Below are 21,485 nucleotides of genomic sequence, written 5' to 3'. Positions count from 1 at the left end.
TATGTGCAAGCTGATAAATTATGGGCCCCAGATTTGTTTGGTAGCAGGATTTAAAGAGATGAGAACAGCAGCATGAAAAAGGGCTGACAAGCATGAAGGTAGAGAGCAAAAGGAAACAAGAGCGAGACACAGAAATGAAAGGACTTTTAAATGTATAGTTTGCCCAAAAATTAACATTTTGTTATTTACTAACTCTTGTGACTTTATTTTGTGGAAGAAAAAAAATATATACACTGGTGGCCAAAAGTTTGGAATAATGTACAGATTTTGCTCTTATGGAAAGAAATGTGTACATTTATTCATTTAAGTGGCATTCAACTGATCACAATGTATAGTCAGGACATTAATAATGTTTACAATTTGAAAAAAATGTTCAGAACTTCTTAAACTACTTCAAAGATTTCTCATCAAAAAATCCTCCATGTGCAGCAATGACAGCTTTGCAGATCCTTGGCATTCTAGCTGTCAGTTTGTCCAGATACTCAGGAGACATTTCACCCCACACTTCCTGTAGCACTTGCCATAGATGTGGCTGTCTTGTCGGGCACTTCTCACGCACCTTACAGTCTAGATGATCCCACAAAAGCTCAATGGGGTTAAGATCCATAACACTCTTTTCCAAATATCTGTTGTCCAATGTCTGTGTTTCTTTCCCCACTCTAACCTTTTCTTTTTGTTTTTCTGTTTCAGAAGTGGCTTTTTCTTTGCAATTCTTCCCATAAGGCCTGCACCCCTGAGTCTTCTCTTTACTGTTGTACATGAAACTGGTGTTGAGCGGGTAGAATTCAATGAAGCTGTCAGCGGAGGACATGTGAGGCGTCTATTTCTCAAACTAGAGACTCTGATGTACTTATCCTCTTGTTTAGTTGTACATCTGGCCTTCCACATCTCTTTCTGTCCTTGTTAAAGCCAGTTGTCCTTTGTCTTTGAAGACTGTAGTGTACACCTTTGTATTAATTCTTCAGTTTTTTGGCAATTTCAAGCATTGTATAGCCTTCATTCCTCAAAACAATGATTGACTGATGAGTTTCTAGAGAAAGCTGTTTCTTTTTTTGTCATTTTTGACCTAATATTGACATTAAGACATGCCAGACTATTGCATACTGTGGCAACTCAAAAACAAACACAAAGACAATGTTAAGCTTCATTTAACGAACCAAATAGCTTTCAGCTGTGTTTGATATAATTGCAAGTGACTTTCTAGTACCAAATTAGCAATTTAGCATGATTACTCAAGGATGAGGTGTTGGAGTGATGGCTGCTGGAAATGGGGCCTGTCTAGATTTGATCAAAAATTACTTTTTTCAAATAGTGATGGTGCTGTTTTTTACATCAGTAATGTCCTGACTATACTTTAGATCAGTTGAATGCCACTTTGGTGAATTAAATACCAATTTCCTTCCGTAACAGCAAAATCTATACATTATTTCAAACTTTTGGCCACCAGTGTATATTCTGAAGAATCTTCACGTAGGTCTTTTCCTTACAACTACAGTTCATAGTGACCATGACTTTAAAGGTATAATTCACCCAAAAATGAAACTTCTCCCATATTCACTTGCATTGACCAACAGAGCTGAAATATTCTTCTAAAAATCTTTGTTTGTGTTCTACAGAAGAAAGGAAGTCATACACATCTGGGATGGCATGAGGGTGAGTAAATGATGAGAGAATTTTCATTTTTGGGTGAACTTTTCCTTTAAGCTCCAAAAATGACCAAAAAAACCCCCTTAAAAGCACTATGAAAATAGACCATATGACTCTAGCACTGTATATTCCAAGTCTTCTGAAGCCATTCAATAGACTTGTGAGAGGAACAAACTGAAATTACAGTGGACTGTTTACTACAATCTGATTTTGAGAACGAATTGTTCAGTCATTTGAAACAAATGGCTCAAAAGAAGGATTCAGACTCCTCAAAAATAACAGCATTCGGGTTTAGACATGAGGGTGAGAAAATAATCACAGAATGTCAATTTTTGGTGAAAACTTCCTTTTAAGGAAACTTGAGTTAAACTGTGTGCACACACTCACAACCAGGATTAGAACACACATTTGAAGAGACAGATCAGAAAATCACACCGAAGTACAGACCACATAGCCCACGCCAACGTGTGTGTGTGTGTGACCCCAACGTGTACATACATGTGAGAGACAATCATGTACACTGATTGTATACTGTTATATTGTGTGTGTGTTTGTGAGAGCCTGTAATGAGCATGTAAGAAAAACATTCATGCTTGTACATGTTTGAGAAAGAGAAGTATTTAGTATCTAACAGTATAGGAGTACTCAGTCAGATGTGTGCGTGAGAGATAGCGACAGAAAACAAGAGAGAGATAGAGGAGGGGAAAATCAGGCGTATGAGGTCATAGCCAAACCAGCTCAATGAATCTGATGGGTGGCAGGCTCTCGTTGAGGGGGATGCTGATTGGTTGTCTTGGTGCTGAGGTTACTGTTGCTACGGCAGCATAAAAGTTGTGACTCAGAATTGCAGAGAGACTACAGCAGAGGTGTGATGGTCAAAATAGCAACTACATGTGCCTTAAAGAGGAGAATGATGTCATGAATTGTTTACTAGAAAGAGAAGGTTAATTCTATTAATTCTATTTTAGATTCACTATGATTTCTTTAACTGCATCTTTAATAAAACTTATGGAATTTCTTTTTTATAATATTCACCATATCTAGCACATGGAAATTCTACTAACAAGAGGATTGAGGTAATTTAAAAGAAATCACAATGCTATTTTTCACTGTAACTGCATGTACCCTTTGAGTGAGTACTATATCAGTAATATAGCCCACTTGACTGCTGCTGCTTGGCATCTTTTTCCACAGATCATTTTTAAAAACACAGGTTGCCATTACATCAATAATGAAAGGTTGTTCACTCTTAGTAATTTTTATGTCAGGTTCTTCACATTCTCATATAAATAGAGTAAAAGCTAAATCAATTTACTTGTACAAATTCAATGAGCAGATGGGTTCAAAAGTCTGAGTCCACACTGAAAACCTGGAATTCAAACTTATTTAAACACTGGTTTAATTTAATAAAAAAATTGGAAAATGTAAAAATATAATATAATATAATATAATATTATATATATATATAATTTTGTATTCAAATTCTCACTCAAATTGTTATGATTATAATACAATTTGTAATGAAAAAACTGTATGAATTTAGAAAAATGCTAAACAGAAGCATTTTCACTAAGGGTGTAACGGTATGACATTTTCACGGTATGATAACCACCACAAAAATTACCACGGTATTACGGTATTGAGGTGCATTGATGATATTATTAGCAGTTTAATATTTGGTTATGAAAAATGTCTGATAAATATATTTCAGTTATAACCAATTCTTGAACTTTATTTTGGATTTCTTCAACATTAATCCTTAAACTTTTGATCTTGAACATCAGGACACTCTTAATCTGACAAGGTAAAAAAAAGTGAGAAAAAGAAATTCACAAACATGTAAAACAAGAAAAACTTTAAAAATGACTTTTAAAATATATATATATTTTTGCAACATGTTGTCAGATGATTGTAACGAAAAAATATTTTGTTATTGTTATTTTATAATTTATGAAATTTAATTGTACATTTTTTTAATTATTAGTGCTTAGGTTAACACTTCAGATATGCATTTGTATGCATTCTGTAATTTGTTGCATTTGTGATTTAGTTTAATTCTAAACAATACCTGCTGAAAAAAATATTATTCATTTGCAGTTTATTTATTAGCATTTTGTCCAATACTGTCAATTTCCTGCATGCATATTGTCAATGTCAATTTCCTGAACACCAAAAGCCATGCACTTTGTAAACCCTATTTAGTACTAGGTTTTATAAATAAAACATATTATTAATAGTATCAAACACATCGTTGGCCTACTGTTGCGCTGCACTCAAGCAAATGAACAAACAGTTTGCACATTGTAATGTTGAACGAGTGCTTAAAACTGTTTGCTGCATTTGTGAATGTGACAATGTCACTACAGTCATTACAAATCACGTAAAACTACACTGAATCTGGTATTTTTATGAAACAGGGGCTATAATTTATTATCCTGTATACTGTATTTCTACTTACATCATCTCCGCAAATTCCGTGGGATGGTGCTCACAGAGATGGTGCTTAAGGTTTGAAGTGTTTACCATCTGAATCAATCCTTTTTTGCGACAAACTTTACAGATTGGGTAACCATCAATGCCACTTTGGCGGCGGAAATAAAGGTTCAGGCTCTGACATGCCTTTATGATGCGCTCGTAATGCACTCATGCTGTGCTCCGCTTGTGCAGCACTTCTGATGTGCTCTTGACATGCTGCACTCGCGACACCTGTATGTCACCTATAAAATTGAGTGACAGTCAAATGTAACATGAGGAAGGCGCAATTAAAAGATTTATTTTATCTCGCCAAGTTTATATGATGCTATAAATGTCGCCGATTCTGTCTTAATTAAAAAAAATAAAATAAAAAAAAATTTCTTAATTAAAAAAATCTGTCTTTATATTCATGCTATACTTTCAACGGTATGATAACCGTCCATTTTAAAACCGAGATATATTGTGAAACCGTTACATCCTTAATTTTCACAAATGGACTGACTTTTGGAACCCATTGTATATGCAACTTGATCCAATATATTGATACACTTGAATATGTAATGTGTGTGTATTACTAAATGTAAAGAATATGTGTAGTAGTACCACTTCATCAGTGAATGGGGCATCTTTAGTGTTAATTCAGGGTTGAAAGTGTTAACAGGATTTCAAGTCAGGTTACTATAAAGCACTACAGGCAAATAGATCAGACACTCAATCAGCATGAAGACTATGATTGCAACATAATGGAGTCAGCATGTATAAAGAGCAACTCTAATCCAACACTGTTTGACTCCCAGCAATACAGCCAACTGCCCTCTTGAGGGTCTTCCACATGCTGTTCTTTTGGATGCGAGTGAAGCAGTGCTGAACTGACTGGGGTTTCTTTTATACTTTTGATGCTAAATACCATACAAGCCATTGTTATGATCAATAGTCCTCTAATCACAAGAGAATGTAATTAGCTGTATCTGATTTCTGGTTTGATCTGCTTCCAGTGATTTGTGCTCCTGTTCAGTTTAAAATTAAAAAGAGAGTATTTTGATCAATGCACTGGCACAGAGTCCCAAGCTTTATGTAATCCAATTCTTGATGTGAGGAGGTGTGGATATATTATACTATAAATGAATGCCTGCCAGGACTGAGATTGAACACCCATGGGGAACAGTAGTGTGTATGTTTGTTTGTGTGGGCCTGGGCAGTGTGTGCTGTACTCACCCCGTTCCACTCCACGCTCATACTCACTTCCTCTCCACCATCAGGGCCGCTTTCATACTTGACTGTGTCAGAGGTGAGGCTCTCACGGCTCCGCTGCTTCTCTCGTACTTCAGCGTCTCCTAGCACCTCAGCCACACGCTGTTTGTGTGCTGTGTCCAGACCCTGGAGAACATAAACAAAATCATCTAAATAAGGGGTTCCCAACCATTTTTTCTGTGCTTTTTAAAGGGATTGTTCACCCAAACATGAAAATGCTCTCATCATTTACTCACCCTCATGCCATCCCAGATGTGTATGACTTTCTTTCTTCTGCAAAACACAAATGAAGATTTTTAAAAGAATATTTCAGCTCTGTTGGTCTGTGAATGGTGACCAGAACTCTGAAGGCCCAAAAGGCAGTATAAAAGTAATCCATAAGAGTCCAGTGGTTAAAGCCACATCTTCTGAAGCAATGTGATAGTTGTGGGTGAGAAACAGATCAATATTTAAGTCCTTTTTTAACTGTAAATATACACTTTCACTTCCACATGCTGGTGTTGAAGTGACTTTCACTTGCACATTCAGCCACCTACTTGTTGGGGGTGGCCAAAGGTGAAGACTGATAGTACAAAATGACTTAAATATTGATCTACTTCTCACCCACACCAATCATATTGCTTTTGAAGACATGGATTTAAGCACTGAAGTCAAATGGATTACTTTATCCTCCTTTACGTAATTTTTGGACCTTCTGAGTTCTGGTCACCATTCACTTGCACTGAATGGACCAACAGAGCTGAGATATTCTTCAAAAAAATCTTTGTTTGTGTTCTGCTGAAGAAAGAAATTCATACACAACTGGGATGGCATGAGGGAGAGTAAATGATGAGAGACTTTTCATTTATGTGTGAACTATCCCTTTAAGTACCCCACTGAGGCGGAGGGGACCATTATAAGTGCATAGCACTTACATTCTGGTCTGTTCCTCACACAAAGCTATTATATGGCTTTAGAAGGCTTGGAATATAGTGCAGACTACTTTTATGATACTTTTATGGTGCATTTTGTTCTTCATGGAGCTTGGCAGTATACATCACTATCCAAAACATCCTTTTGTGTTTCATGTAAGAGAGGAAATAATACAGGGTTTGAGCAATATGAAAGTAAGTAAATGATGACAACATTTTAAATTTTGGGGGAATTATACCTTTAAGGACCAACTTTTGTACTAGAGGTCTGCACGGGACTGTTTTTTTTCATCCTGCTCCGCAAGTTTCTATTCCACTGACGAACGCTCCCGCTCAGTTATGATGACCATCTGACTTGCCTGAGGTTGGTTTCTTTTTTTCTAATTTTATCTCCTTTTCTCCCCAATTTGGCACGCCCAATTCCCACTGCTTACTAGGTCCTCGTGGTGGTGCGGTTACTCACCTCAATCCAGGTGGTGGAGGACAAGTCTCAGTTGCCTCCGCTTCTGAGACCGTCAATCCGCACATCTTAACACGTGGCTCATTGTGCATGACACAGCAGAGACTCACAGCATGTGGAGGCTCATGCTACTCTCCACGATCCACGCACAACTTACCATGTGCCCCACTGAGAGCGAGAACCACTAATCGCTACCATGAGGAGGATACCCCATGTGACTCTACCCTCCCTAGCAACCGGGCCAATTTGGCTGCTCAGGAGACCTGGCTGGAGTCACTCAGCACACCCTGGATTCGAACTTGCGACTCCAGGGGTGGTAGACAGCGTCAATACTCACTGAGCTACCCAGGCCCCCCCGAGGTTGGTTTCTTAACACTAAATTGACCATTTTCCAGTCCGAGTTTCACATCCGTTGATGTCACAGTTTGTCCATGCTTTGCTCTGCCATTCTCCTAAAGCCCCATTGACTACCTGTATAGTCTGCTCTAAATACTGGATAATTTGATGCACATGCTATATGCACATTTCATATTTTATGTTTATTATCATGAAAAAATGTTTTTAATAAAGATATTGTTTATTTATTTATTTATTTGCATGAATTAATTAAGTAATAAAAAAAGATATCCACTTTGGATTTTTCAGGGTATTCTCTGACCACCCGCTCCTGTCCACATTTAATGAAAGTACCGTCCTCTCCCACCTACAACTCAGAAATTAAATCCAGCACCGCAAGAAATCAAATCAGGTCCTGCGGGTCCTGCAGGAGTTCCGTGGGAATGCAGACCTCTATTTTTTACATTAGCTTAGAGTTTAATTGTACACTTTTTAAAGGTGCGCTCAGTAAATTTTCACTCACTAAAATTGTTTTTATTCTTAGACAAATGAGTAGTACTTTTTAGTCATATTAGTAAAAAAAAACAAAAGCTGTTTTATTTTACATGGAGTGGGTCGCCTCATGGAAGCCACCATGTTGAGATCACATGACCAGCCAAATACTAGTTGCTTTATTTCAAGAACTCCCTTATTATTTGAATCTTCTGCTCAAGGAATAAATGAATAATGATGGACTATGAATGGCGCATTTCTAGAATAGCATTGCTGTGGCATAATGCTACATCCCTGCCACTAGATGTCAGTACAAGTCCAAGATGGCAGTCAGCATAAAATAAACACTAAAACTACACAGTGCACCTTTAAAAGCTACACTTGTTTATTTCATAAAATTTTGCATTTGCATTTAAATAGAATGACCAGATTTAGAATGGCTGATTAGATAATTGCATGGATGATTGTTGGTGCCAGATGGGCTGGTTTGGGTATTTCTGTAACTGCTGATCTCCTGGGATTTTCACACACAACAGTCTCTAGAATTTACTCTGAATGGTGCCAAAAACAAAAAACATCCAGCAAGCGACAGTTCTGTGGATGGAAACACCTTGTTGATGAGAGAGGTCAACAGAGAATGGCCAGACTGGTTCGAACTGACAAAGTCTACGGTAACTCAGATAACTGCTCTGTACAATTGTGGTGAGAAGAATATCATCTAAGAATGCTATTCTGAGATGCGGGTTGGCACGAGGGGGTTTTAATGTTGTGGCTGATCAGTGTATATATATATATATATATGTGTTAAAATTTGTAGCTGAATGCAATATGATATAGTGTGTAATATAGTTTGTGAAAGTGTATATTTTATTTTATTATATCTAGTTTTATAAAGAAAAAAATTCCACGATTTTAACCACATTTTACCTTTTTTTTTTTAAATGTACAAATTCCATGTAGCCTATTCTTTCCATATGATGTCATATTGCATGTGTAATAATATGACTGGTCAGTGCTTGAATTTTCTTGTTAGCTACACGTTTTAACATAGTATTTGCAACATTGGAACCTAAATTTTAAAATACAATTCCCACATTTCAACATTTAAGTGCTTGTGCTTTGTAAAGGAATACAGTGTGTCTGTCTGAGCTATCTGAATGTGACCTGTAATCTCTGATTCACCTCTGTGGCCATGGGAAAGTTAACATTTATAGTGACAGCAAAACACTTCAATTAGATATTCACATGTAGTGCGAATATCCATTCACATATGGATTGGCTTCTTTCAGCTTGTTGAACACGCATTTTCATTTGGCCATTTCTAACTTGCGCTGGCTGATGACAGAGCAAGAGTGACCACCAAGATTGTAATGTCGTTTTCATGGTAACCAGATCAATTGTAAGCGGATTGCTGTAACTAATTACACTTCAAAATGGTGTAGAATAGTGCCAAAGTGTGCGGTTTGGGACGCACCTTAGAATTAAAGTATCGTCAAATCAACGTGCAATGCAACAAAATAGCTTACCTTCCCTGAAAACTATATAAGGACATCAGGGATATTTAAGTTCAAAGAAAAAAAAAATATCTGTGAAAAAGATGAAACTGGGAAATAAGAAAATTCTTCTGAGAATTGTTGGGACACCGGGATCTCGTAAAACTGGGACTGTCCAGGGTAAACCGGGACATCTGATCATCCTAATTTAAATAACAATCTCACAAACCCCCAACATTTCCATCATGAAACACTTAGGCGGGACCCCCCTGTTGGGAATCACTGATCTAAATAATTATGCAAACAAATTAGCTTTCAAAATCTGATATGAATATTACAGAAAGTTTTACAAAGTAACACTTGGCTGAATGCCTTTATAAAGACCAACTGAATCCTTGATGTCAACTTTCCATTTAAATTTACATTTGTGCATTTGGCAAACGCTTTTATCCAGAGTGACTTACAGTGCTTTCAAGGTATACATTTATTTTTTATCAATATGTTTGGCTAGGTGCCATGCTCTACCAGTTGAGCTACAGGAACCCTTATGGTTAACCAGTTTATAACAGGGCATCAACCTCCAGACCACACACACCTGTTTTCTGGAGCGCAGAGCAGCTTCCTCTAGAGTCTCTGCAGCCTCATGCTTGCCCTGTCGCCTGTAGAGAGCTCCAAGATTCTTCAGTGTGGTTGTGACAGTGGGGCTACAGAGTTTAAAGGTCAGACAGGAAAACACTTCATTATAAGGCAGCAGCAATTTAGTTTCTTCATGCGAGCTGAAAGATCGTGGAGTCTTTGGTCTATGTGTTTTTGATGAGGGAATCTCTCACCTGTCTACTTTACAGGCCTTGTACCAGCCACCATACTCTCCAAATGGAGAGCCATCCTTCTGCTTGCCCTGAAATACAGCAAACAATTCTCAACATACTCAAGATCTCTTAAAAACATCGAAAGTACCAGATGAGAAATGCTGAACTTCCTAATGTCACTTGGGATTGGGGTTGTCCAATGTATCGGAACTTCAGAACCAATATCATACTAAATAAAAATAAAAAAATGATACCAGATGTTCGACAAAATCTGTTGTACCGACTAAGTACAGACTCAGTTTTGTCCCTCAGTGCTGTCTGACTATCATCAAGAAAAAGAGAAAAATTAAAAGCAATGAGAGGTTTTGTCTTTGTTTAAATGCATACAATAGTTAACTATACTTGAGGGCTACATGCCATTGTTTTAATTTGTTCAAATGTATTTGAATAATTAACTTTTTTAATAAAGGAGTGTACTCAATTGCATATTAGTTTTTGCTATGGTATCCAAATTAGTATCAAGAATCACGAAATTCCACAGGAATGGGCATCGACAACTATTTTGGTACAGTAACAGCCTTAGTTGGAATGGCATCAGTTTCTCCATTTTCTAAGTATCTTTTACACATCTGTCTGACTTTTAAATGTGTCATTGCCAGGGGAGAGTATAAACATAACTGATGCTCTTGTCCTGTGACCCTTGACCTTTGCTCACCTTGCTCTGTTCTTCTCTCTCCTCTGCATGCATCCAGATGGGTTTATTCTCATCTGCAGGGGCAAACAGAGGAAATGAAAAACGCACTCCAGCCCAAACACGTAAAGTGTTGAACTATAAAATTAAATATCATGAATGATGTTTTTCAGCCCTACGTTTACCAGTGAGTTCACTGTTATAAACAGGAGACCTTTCAGCTTACAACTGAGCTCTGTTAAAGTGTCACAATTTATCACTGTCTCTTCCTGCCAATGTGTGTGTGTAAGAGAGAGAGAGAGACTATATATAAGAGAAGGAAAAAGGATACCAGTGTCAGAGCCACAAAAAGGAGTTTGTAAGTGCGAAAATAATGATATATCACTGTGATATTTATCAGCAAAATAATTGCAAATTTATGTTAAATATTCAATATTGTAACCAAGCCCTGCTAAGCATGTTAAGCTTTATTTAGCTTTCTGGGTAAATTCCAGTGAATTAAGCTATGCTGCAGCTGACTGTATAGACCCTGCTTAAAAGAATAAGAAAAGGTACATTTAACAGTCTATTGAGAACAAGAAGATATTCTGTCAGCATTTTGTTAACACTTAAAATAAATCGTACTGGTCAGGAAAAACAGCACACATACCATCTACAGAGCCAAACTCTCTCTCGTGGGCTCTGGTGAGGATCTCTTTATATAGAGTCTCCGCCTGCTTAAACTTCCCCTGCTTCAGATAACATGATGCCTGACAAAAAGAGAGGGAGAGAGAAATGGGACATAATTGACCGAAGCAAAATCGGTCTGAGCAGGAGTATTTACTGTAAAAGCTGCATGATACATAACTGATGTGCATAATCTGCTGAGACAGCAGGAATCGTGTGATTAATAACATCACACGCACCACATATGAATGCATTGCACTGGTTCATTTGAATTGGAAATGGACCAGAGAGAAGCTCATTTCAAAATGAACCCATAACACAGTGGTACCTGTGGTTTTCTAATAGAATTTTTGATTGACAGATTAATCTATGTTCTACGACAGTTTGTACTTAAGGTTTTCTTTTCTTCTTAAAGGACCAAAAACATGTAAATTCTGTCACTATTCACTCTCATGTTGTTCCAAACTTGTATGTTGTGAAACACAAAATGCAAAATGTCCCTGATCCCCATTTACTTTCATTGTATGGAAAAAAGTAGCTTGGACATTCTGTTTAACACCTTCGCTCGTGTTCCATGGTAAACAAAAAGTCATACTGGCTTGGAATGACATGAGGATGAGTAAATACTGACATAATTTAAATTTTTGGGTGATTGTGCATACAAAATTCTCAGAAATTTATAAATCTCTATGTTTACAAATCAGTTTGTTTGCTTGATAAATGAATGGGGACATGAGTGTTTGTACCAGGTTGTTTTTGGTCTTGGCCACGTTGGGGTCGTCGGGGCCCAGTTTGGTCTGGTAGATCTCCAGGGCTCTCTGATAGTAGTATTCCACCTCGTCATACTTGCCTTGATTCTGACACAGCAAAGCCAGATTATTCAGCTGCTTTGCAACATCAGGGTGGTCCTTTCCCAGTACCTGATAAACAAACAAAAACAAACATTATTTAGCTGCTTAAGACATCAGTCATATAACAATGACTGTAGCAGTCTACACCCACCCAAACACATACCTACTCACACAAACACATATGGATTACTTTTATGCTGCCTTTATGTGCTTTTTGGAGATTCAAAGTTCTGGCCACCATTCACTTGCATTGTGAGGATCTACAGAGCTGAATTATTCTTCTAAAAATCGTCATTTATGGTCTGCTGAAGAAAGAAAGTCATACACATCTGGGATGAAATTAGGGTGAGTATATGATGATTTTCATTTTTTGGGTACGAGCGCTTATTTTTTATTTTATTTTTTCTAATTTTATCCCCTTTTCTCCCCAAATGGCATGCCCAATTCCCACTACTTGCTAGGTCCTCATGGTGGTGCGGTTACTCACCTCAATCAGGGTGGCGGAGGACAAGTGTCAGTTGCCTCCGCTTCTGAGACCGTCAATCCGCACATCTTATCACGTGGCTCGTTGTGCATGACACCACGGAGACTCACAGCCTGTGGAGGCTCATGCTATTCTCTGTGATCCACGCACAACTCGCCCCACTGAGAGCGAGAACCACTAATCGCGACCACGAGGAGGTTACCCCATGTGACTCTACCCTCCCTAGCAACCGGGCCAATTTGTTTGCTTAGGAGACCTGGCTGGAGTCACTCAGCACACCCTGGATTCGAACTCACGACTCCAGGGGTGGTAGTCAGCGTCAGTACTCGCTGAGATACCCAGGCCCCCACTTTTAGAGTGCTTATTGATCAATTCCAGTGGGCATCTCTATTTGTCTCTCCCTCTCTGTGGGTGTCCATGCTTTTACTGAGAGCGATCGACTGTTCACAGTTAGGGGCTCTATGACCGTCTGCTTCCAAGGCCTCTGATCCATAGTTTGAAGTTTTAAAGAAACTATTTCACTATCACTATTTTCCATCCCATTCATTCAGATCTATTCTTCACAGTCTTCCATTCCTTCAGCTTCATATGGAACCTGCTCTGCAGGACTAAACACGTGAAACATTAGCAGTAGAGTCTAAGACGCGAGTTTGGATTCAGCAGATTGTTTAAGCTCTTTCCTTCAGCCCTGCAGCACTGAGTAAGACTCTCAAGACTTTCAGTAAGAGCTTTATCATATAGAGGCTTTAGAAAAACTAAAACTGTGACACGGCTGGATCGAGAGGGAATAGAATGTCTAAAAGTGAACTATTCTCATCTGTACTGAGGGGCTGCAGCTGCTGCCGGTAGCAATTATTTTGCAAATTGCAATGTGCTGTTTTTGATAAGGGGAAAAGAGGGGAAAAAAGATGGACAGAGAACTATGGAAGAACATAACTAAAATAAAACTCCAAGCAACTATGAGCGGTGTAAATATTAAGCCCTAAATAGTAAACTGAAATAGCAACTCCTTTTCAGAAAAGATGAGCGCTCTGTATTCAGCATATTCAAGACAAAAATATAAATGCGCTATCCAGGTAGATGTGTCAATTTTGCTGAAGTGAGAATTTAGAGGTATTATATACGAGGAAGAATGTTGATAATTTTTTCATTTTCTGAAGAAACTGTGGTGGTTGTCAGGCAGCAATTTCTAGGTGGTTGCTAGGGTGATAAAGCCTTAAGGGAATATTCCAGGTTCACTACAACTTCAGTCCAAAGTATACTTCGGTCAGATAAGTGATGCAAATCTCATCATAAGCAAAGTGCTCGAGCACTCAATGAGCACAGCCCGATTTTTTTTAACCGTGTGCCTTTGAACGCGCAGAATGCACATGCGCCTAGAATTATTTGCATAAATTAGTGGATCCACACAGTGGCAATTCTCACATTTGAGCCATTGGTGGAAGATGTTATCGCCAGTTAATAACAAGAGACGAAGGTAAAACAACAACAGTGGATGTGCACGTCAACAGTTCCTGTGTGAGGAGGTCAGGAGATACCTGCATTTGTATAACTAGAGTCTGAAGGAATATAAAGACATCTTTATGGGTCTAAACACCTGAAGAAAAATAGTAACGCGTATGCACCAACCGCCTGCGTATGCGTGCACAGTCATTATGGAGTATACTTTGACAGCTTCGTGTTCGACTGTACACAGACGCTGAGCGTTTGCGTCAAAATCAAAGTATACTTCGGGGTTTAAGCTCAATTAATAGCATTTGTGGCATAATGTTGATTACCACAAAAATTTATTTCGATCTCTCCTTCCTTTTCTTTAAAAAGTGGTTACAGTGAGACACTTACAATGGAAGTGAATGGGGCCAATCAGTAAAAGTTAAAATACACACGGTTTCAAAAGTATAGCCAGAAGATATAAACACTTGCGTGTTTATATGATTTTAGTGTGATAAAATCGCTTTATAACCAAAGATATAAACAAATGCGTGTTAATATGATTTAAGCGTGACAAAATCACTTACTAACCTTTTCTGTGTAAAATTAAATCCAATTGTATAACTTCGTTGCTATGACAATGTAACACCGTAAACACTAAAACCCTAAAACAACTGTAAAAATGGTGATTTATACAACTTCAAATACACAAATTCAAACAGAAGAATTAATTTAAGTGGTTTTATAAAATTATAAGCTGCACCTTTCTGCTTTTAAACCCTCCAAAAACTGTCCCATTCACTTTTATTGTAAGTGCCTCACTGAAACCTCAATTTTTGCTTTTTTTGAAAGAAAGAGGCACAAATTGAAATAAATGTCTGTGGTAATCAGCGCTATGCCACAAATGCTGTCGATTCAGATTAACTTGTATTGAACCACGAATATTCCTTTAAGCCCTGTTCATACATGCAGCGACTTCTAGCGACAAAGCAACATGATCTCATTAGGTGCGTCCCAAAGCGCACACGTCTGCACTATTCTACACCATTCTGTAGTGTAAGTAGTGCGAGTAGTATGTTTACACTTTAAGTACCCAGATGATGCACTTTTTCAACCGTCAAAACAGAGTGTGGAATGTTGGACACTCCATGCACTCAGCGCACACGGCTTGCCGTACATAGCGGAAGGGGCGGAGTTACCTGGCTGCGCTGCTGGTCTGACAAAACAGTTGAAAATAATGAAGAATCCAGCAACTTCAGTGGATACAGCACCTTACAAATGTGAGTTGAATGCTTTACAATCACCCCACGCTTTGTGAATATGTATATTATTTCAGATATAAGTGTTGAACTGGGGGGCAACATATCACATGTGCTTGAAAAGTCGGTGAACGCTTCTGTTCTGTCAGACTGTAATGTTATTACAATGTTATACCCATGATGCATCAGGATGAAATCTGACTCACCTTCTCTCTGATCTCCAGTGCTCTTTTACAAAGAGGCTCTGCTTCCTTGTACTTCCCTCGCTTGCCGTAAAGAACGGCCAGGTTGTTCAGTGTAGCAGCCACCTAAAGGGAGACAGGAAATAAATAGATACATTTCATTCAAGCATGCAGCTACAAATGTCTCATTACAATCAAAAGAACAAACCAGTGAACAATCACTCATTCATATGCAGTCAGCAAAATACAATTCATTCTTACAGAAACTGATTACTTACTGGAAATCGGATCAATTATTTCCCCTGTGTGGGCCAACTAATACACATTCACACATTTAAATAACACACCCTTGTGTTGTGTTCTCATCAAACTTTGATTGAGAGATCTCAGTGCATCTGAGCTACATGTGTAAGTGACAGATGGTAAGACTAAGAAAAAGTATGAAATGATCTAAAACTTTGAATTTTGTTCATTTAGTGGAACCATCATTTTAACCAAACTGACAGTTATGCTAAATAGATTTTTTGTTTTTAATGTAAAGGCTATATGAACAGGAGGAATTCATTTTTATGTACCAATATAACACTACTTAGTTACACACAGCAATATTAACCTACATATATTTTCCTAGCATTTTAATATATGCAAAATACCAAATGGGGACCTCCCGAGAAATTTTTTGAAAGATGACACAAACGAATAGTTGAATCAGTTTGTAATCGATTCATTGAAATGAACAGTTTGAACTAATTCACAGAAATGAAACAAACCTTGTTTTAACAAGACAGTTTGAAGTTTAAATTAAAGACGCTTTTAAAACATCTGTCAATACTCTTAATACTCGAAAGTCATGAAACAAGGAAAGGTTGTAAAATGAGTTTAATGACCTAAAGGCCAAACAAAAGCACATTAAAACCATCACACTATCCACAATGTTGCTTTATTTTACTTTATATATCCACAGCAAAACCAAAACAAATATACTGTATCGCCAAGCCCTAGGCAACAGCTACATACAAAGATAAAGAATGAACCAGAAGACAAAAAAAAAAAAAGGTATGTTGATCTATAAGTGGCGTTAAAATATCTAACCTCTGCAGAGAATTGAGGGATGTTGGTCCTGATGAGAGGGCAAGACATAAACTTCACATGACAAACACAATAAACTACTCAAGTCTATACGGCTTATGTCAAATTACACACTATATACACAATATACTTATTTGGCAGCCAGACATATTGATGAGGTTGTGACTGGCTCTTCTTACCGCAGGGTGATCTCTGCCCAGTGTCTTCTCTCTGATGGCCAGCGCATCGTTAAGGAGGTTTGCTGCCTCTTTGTATTTATTCTGGTCCCTGAAGAGAAGAAAACACATTCACATCAATATATTGGTAATGTTATCAAACAAAGGGCTGTTGCTAAGGTCTTTCTCATTAAATCTGATTCCATGGAAACAGGGTGATGGCACAATAACCCAATGTCCTAACAGCTTGCACACAGGATAATACTTATCTTACTGTTTAACACAGCAATTGGTTTACTAGTTGAAACCATTCCGCATTTTAAAATACCTTAAGAGTGCACAACATTTTTTTTTCCTCTTAAAATGTTTTAACAAATGCACTTTTGATACAAAATTATTTAAAGGATGTACTCCCATGAGATTTAATACTTTATTTAAAAATACATTAAAATTTAATTCACACAAAACAATTACTTGATTACACCTCTACTATGATGTTTTTTATTACTATTATTTATTCTGAGTTCAAAGTTATTTTGGTATTTCTTCTAGGGCTTAAAGTAAAAAGAAATGTATAATTAGTGTAACCATTTGTAGACAGTGAAAAATAAATAAATAAAAGTCTCAATAAAAGCAGACATTCTTGAAAAAAGAAATGTTGGCATAAGTAGTTTGGCATAACCATTTATTGTCATTTCTAAAATAAGCAGTGAAACAATTTTGCTTTAAAATATTACTAATATTTGAAAAACCTTTGTCCACCAAATCAAAGTCAGGTCATGTAACCAACATGCAGCTAGCCATTTTGTTGCCATTTATTCCATTAATTGGAATAAAATTACTTGATTTTGTTCACATATCGTATCTGACAACACAAAAAAATTGCACCATTTTCTTTGTTACACTTGTTGTGTTCCCGGTCAAAAATGACCGGTCATTGGAAATGAATGGATTAGACTACAAAACACAGAAATATTAAGTGTTCAGGAGCATCCAAATCCTTTAGATGTGCACATATGTGGATGGGTGTTTGCATACGCAAAGTCCTTGGACATTTGCACACACAAACACTCACTCACTCACTCACTCTCTCACACATTTTTCTGTTCCATGTACACTCTGAGGAATATTTCAAGATCTACTTATTATATTATGTTGTGTTTGGGCTCATTTGAATCGGGATAGTCTGCTGTAAGTTATGACATGTCATTGTCTATGTTATATATATGTTTCAGGAAATAATAAGGAAAAACGTGACAAAAAGACACCCCTGTTTATTATATTTGTGTGTGTATCATACACAAATACTCACTGCAGTTTGGCCTTAGAGTAAAACAAATTTGCTCATTCTACAAATTGAGAACTTTCCAATGATATATAATACATGGCTATCTCATCTTTTTTATGGTTTTACCAACTCTGAATATAATTGTGATAATTTTGCAAATGATTAGAACGAAATAGTTCTAATTTGTCAGCAAATTAAAAAGCATTATATAAGACCTGGGGATCATCTATATGCATTGTAAAGTCCAGATTCTACGCTTTAAAATTACACCTATTTTGTTTCGATCAAGCAAGTAGTTATGGATTTATTTATTTTTAATTGATTTGTAATTATTTATTTTCTCGCAGAAAGTGTCCCTTACTTGCCCGGTATAAGCTCAGATCAATTGATCCTTCTATCATTAAAATATATTTTAAAAAGGAGTACGAAACCTGCCATAACTAAAAAAAAAAAAAAAAAGAAGTTGATAAAAAGATCTAATGCAATATCTTGCGATAATATATGCAATATGAGAGATTAATATCTTAGTGGGCCGGTCATTTTTGACCGGGAACACAAAAAACACAGCGCAAGGGTTAAAAAATATTTTTACATTGAAAAATATGTTTGAACGCTTTTTTAATTTAATAATAAGTTGTGTACACTCACAGGAAAGTATTACAATACCTTTTACTTGATGGTTCCATATTTTTAAAGTCATTAAATACATGTTTTGGTAGAAAATGCTAAAGAAAATTTCTGAAACCAACATGGACATAAAGATTAAATCTCTATGAACTTGACACACTTTTTAAACAAACATTTTTAAAAGAGTTCTCATTTTTATCACCTCACACAACCTTATTTGTCAATGACCCAAATATGCTTGAGAATAGTGTATTTTGTCAATGGCATTGGCAACTGAAAACTTCTTGATGCTGCATGCCAAATGATGTCAGTATAAAGTCTAAAGTATAGCTTAAATAAAGTATAATGACCAGGGCTGTATCAGTCACAAAGATAAACACAAATTACCAAGTGCATCTTCATATGTTGATGTGTATTACTTAGCAGAGGTCCTGTATAACTGCTAGAGCTATATATATCTAATTATATCTATGATATCTAGAGCATATCAAGTACAGTATATATATGCAATACTGTCCATTTTATATGAAAATTCATCTTTTTCTGCACCTTTCTACCTCTGTATTGTACTGTGGAGTAAATTCAAATAAGGGCACAGCAAACAAATTCGTATTTCAGAGCCAAACCCAGCTGTAATGCTGACCTGTAAACGAGGGCGAGAATGTTGAGCATGGTAGCTACATCAGGATGGTCGTGTCCAGAGGTTTTCTCCAGATCCTCCAGAGCCTGTTTGCAGAGAGGCACGGCCACCTCATACCTGCCCTGTGAGGCGTACTGGATCACCAGGTTGTGGAGGGTCCTGAGACGAGCAGGGATCTCGTACCCACCCTGCTGCGCTGCTGCTGCTGCACTGCTGTGAGAAGGCTGAACTGTGAGGGAGAGAAGAGAGATACGGTTTCTTTAGACAACATTTTTTTAAAACAATTTAAAATACAGTCAGAATGGCAAAATCCTCTCCGAAAAGTCTATTAATTCATCTAATTTAAAGCACCATCGCTACAGCCATCAAAACAGCTTGTGTACATATTTACAGCGTTCAACAATAAATCTTAAGAGAATCAGTGTCAGACTTCAAATTACAGTACTTGCTGTGAGCAATGTTCATGTTATTATTCATATGTGTGGAGAGATTAAAGGACAGTATTTTTCTGGAGTCTGTTGATTATTTTTTATGGTGTATGACTCGCTTATTGGTGTCTAAAATGTATAGTGTTGCACATCCCTAACCACAAAGCACATACATTTTTCACTCCTTATTGATGTCGTATATTGGCACAAAATCTAAGAGCACGTCTTCTCTGACTAGACACTTGTCAGCTCCAGTTTCCGACTTCAAATAAGAACCTTAAAATGGTAATCTCAAATAACCCAAGAGATTAATGCCATCGTTCTGAGAGCAGATTAATGCCTGACTTTTTGAAAGCCCTGCTGGAGATCATTTACTGTAGGGATGCATCAGTGACAGTGAAACAGCAGTATGGCATTCATGCTTCAAGAGGGCTTATCTAAGCATGCCGGGGACTCAGCAGTATCAGCTCGTGACATATGATGCTGAAAACCACCGTGCATTGCCACAACATGACCCATGCTGCCCTTTGATGCTTCACAGCAGTGAATGAAGCAATTATGCAGCAGGAGAGCAGATAAAGTAGAGGGCAGGAAAAAAATTAAAGACGGGAAACTCTGTCTAGCAGAACATAAAGGAAGGAACTGACACTCTTTTCTCTTCCCCCATCATCCCTTTTATGTCTTCTCTTATTTCCACTATTTTCCTTTTGTGAAAAATACACTTTTGGTGCAACCAAATGATTCGCTGAAAGTTTAGCAGAGCCTAAATTTAATATTTTTATGCCATTAAGCAAATTATTTTTCAAAATCATAGATATTTTTTTATTTTCATTTCTTGGTCACTTACTACCAGGACCCGGCTCATCCTGCTCATCTGGGAAAAGATCGTCCAGTGTCTCCCTACTGGAATCAGAGTCCTTATCATCCTGGTAAAAGTGAGAGGGAACGAGGTTGAGAGAAGCACAGAGTGAGACGAATCAAAGAAAGGTATATAGAGATAAATGAGCTACTGTATAGTAAATGTAATTAGGAAAGATCACGCAAAGGTAAAACTTTGGAGCAGGTCTTACAGATGGGCTCAGGTCCTGGTCATATTTCTTGAGCTGGTTCATGAACTCCAGATGTTTCTTCTCTTCCTCCAGCTGGGCCACGCTCTGCTCACTCTTCTGCAGCCGTTGCTGGGTTCCTGCCAGCTCGTCCCTCAGCCACTGGTTCTCCTGACACAATCTGCGCACCTGGAGGACAGAAAACCAAGCAGCTTTAACACTGGCGCTTTTGATGCAGACCTGAGTACCAAGGAACTGCACCCAAGTCTGCTTGAAAACAGGGGTACAGTTCACAATTGGTACGAAGGCAATTCTGTCTAATTTGTGAAAGTGAACCGCAACAACAAACCGGATTTGAAGCAACATGAGGGTGGGTAAATAACGACAGAATTTTCATCAGTGAATTCCGTTATAACTATAAGGAGTTTTTCTAGTATTGGAACAATTCAAGCTTAAAATACCACCTTCGTGTTTTACGAGTCACAGTCAGCAGGGGGCAGTCAGTGCAACTCGAGACATTTTCAAAGTTTAAACTGCATTTAACTAAAAACGCAGCGTTTATGCCACAAGACATATAAAACCAATGAAACACATCGTGGAACCACCAAACTTGGCAGGATTGTCCCAAATCCCCCCACTACTCAGGCACACAAACACACACACATCTGACCCTAGGTGGTGCTATAATAAACATTTTTACATTTTGGATCATATCTCTGCAACCGTAAGGGCTAGAAACACATTTTTGTTTGAGTCAAGCCCTAAAAAATGTAT

General features: G+C 37.6%; 1 protein-coding gene across 5 annotated transcripts in view; it reads right to left on the bottom strand.

Moving 5' to 3' along the window:
• klc1a (kinesin light chain 1a) overlaps positions 1 to 21,485 on the bottom strand; it is a 58,968-nt gene that overhangs the window by 16,721 nt on the left and 20,762 nt on the right. For 3 of the 5 annotated variants that reach the window (XM_051651309.1, XM_051651312.1, XM_051651313.1), the window contains exons 4-14: positions 20,736 to 20,900; positions 20,513 to 20,591; positions 19,241 to 19,466; positions 16,707 to 16,794; positions 15,463 to 15,564; positions 11,978 to 12,151; positions 11,215 to 11,314; positions 10,590 to 10,642; positions 9,896 to 9,963; positions 9,661 to 9,769; positions 5,365 to 5,499 (exon numbers count right to left, since the gene is read on the bottom strand). In XM_051651309.1, the coding sequence (XP_051507269.1) occupies positions 5,365 to 5,499; positions 9,661 to 9,769; positions 9,896 to 9,963; positions 10,590 to 10,642; positions 11,215 to 11,314; positions 11,978 to 12,151; positions 15,463 to 15,564; positions 16,707 to 16,794; positions 19,241 to 19,466; positions 20,513 to 20,591; positions 20,736 to 20,900 (1,299 nt within the window). Of the gene's footprint in view, positions 1 to 5,337; positions 5,500 to 9,660; positions 9,770 to 9,895; positions 9,964 to 10,589; positions 10,643 to 11,214; positions 11,315 to 11,977; positions 12,152 to 15,462; positions 15,565 to 16,706; positions 16,795 to 19,240; positions 19,467 to 20,512; positions 20,592 to 20,735; positions 20,901 to 21,485 lie in introns of all 5 variants that reach the window. The other 2 variants (XM_051651308.1, XM_051651311.1) reach the window with 1 other exon arrangement.

Source organism: Myxocyprinus asiaticus, chromosome 23 (genome assembly GCF_019703515.2).
Source record: "Myxocyprinus asiaticus isolate MX2 ecotype Aquarium Trade chromosome 23, UBuf_Myxa_2, whole genome shotgun sequence".
NCBI lineage: Eukaryota > Metazoa > Chordata > Actinopteri > Cypriniformes > Catostomidae > Myxocyprinus > Myxocyprinus asiaticus.
This window is presented reverse-complemented; position numbering and strand designations above follow the sequence as displayed.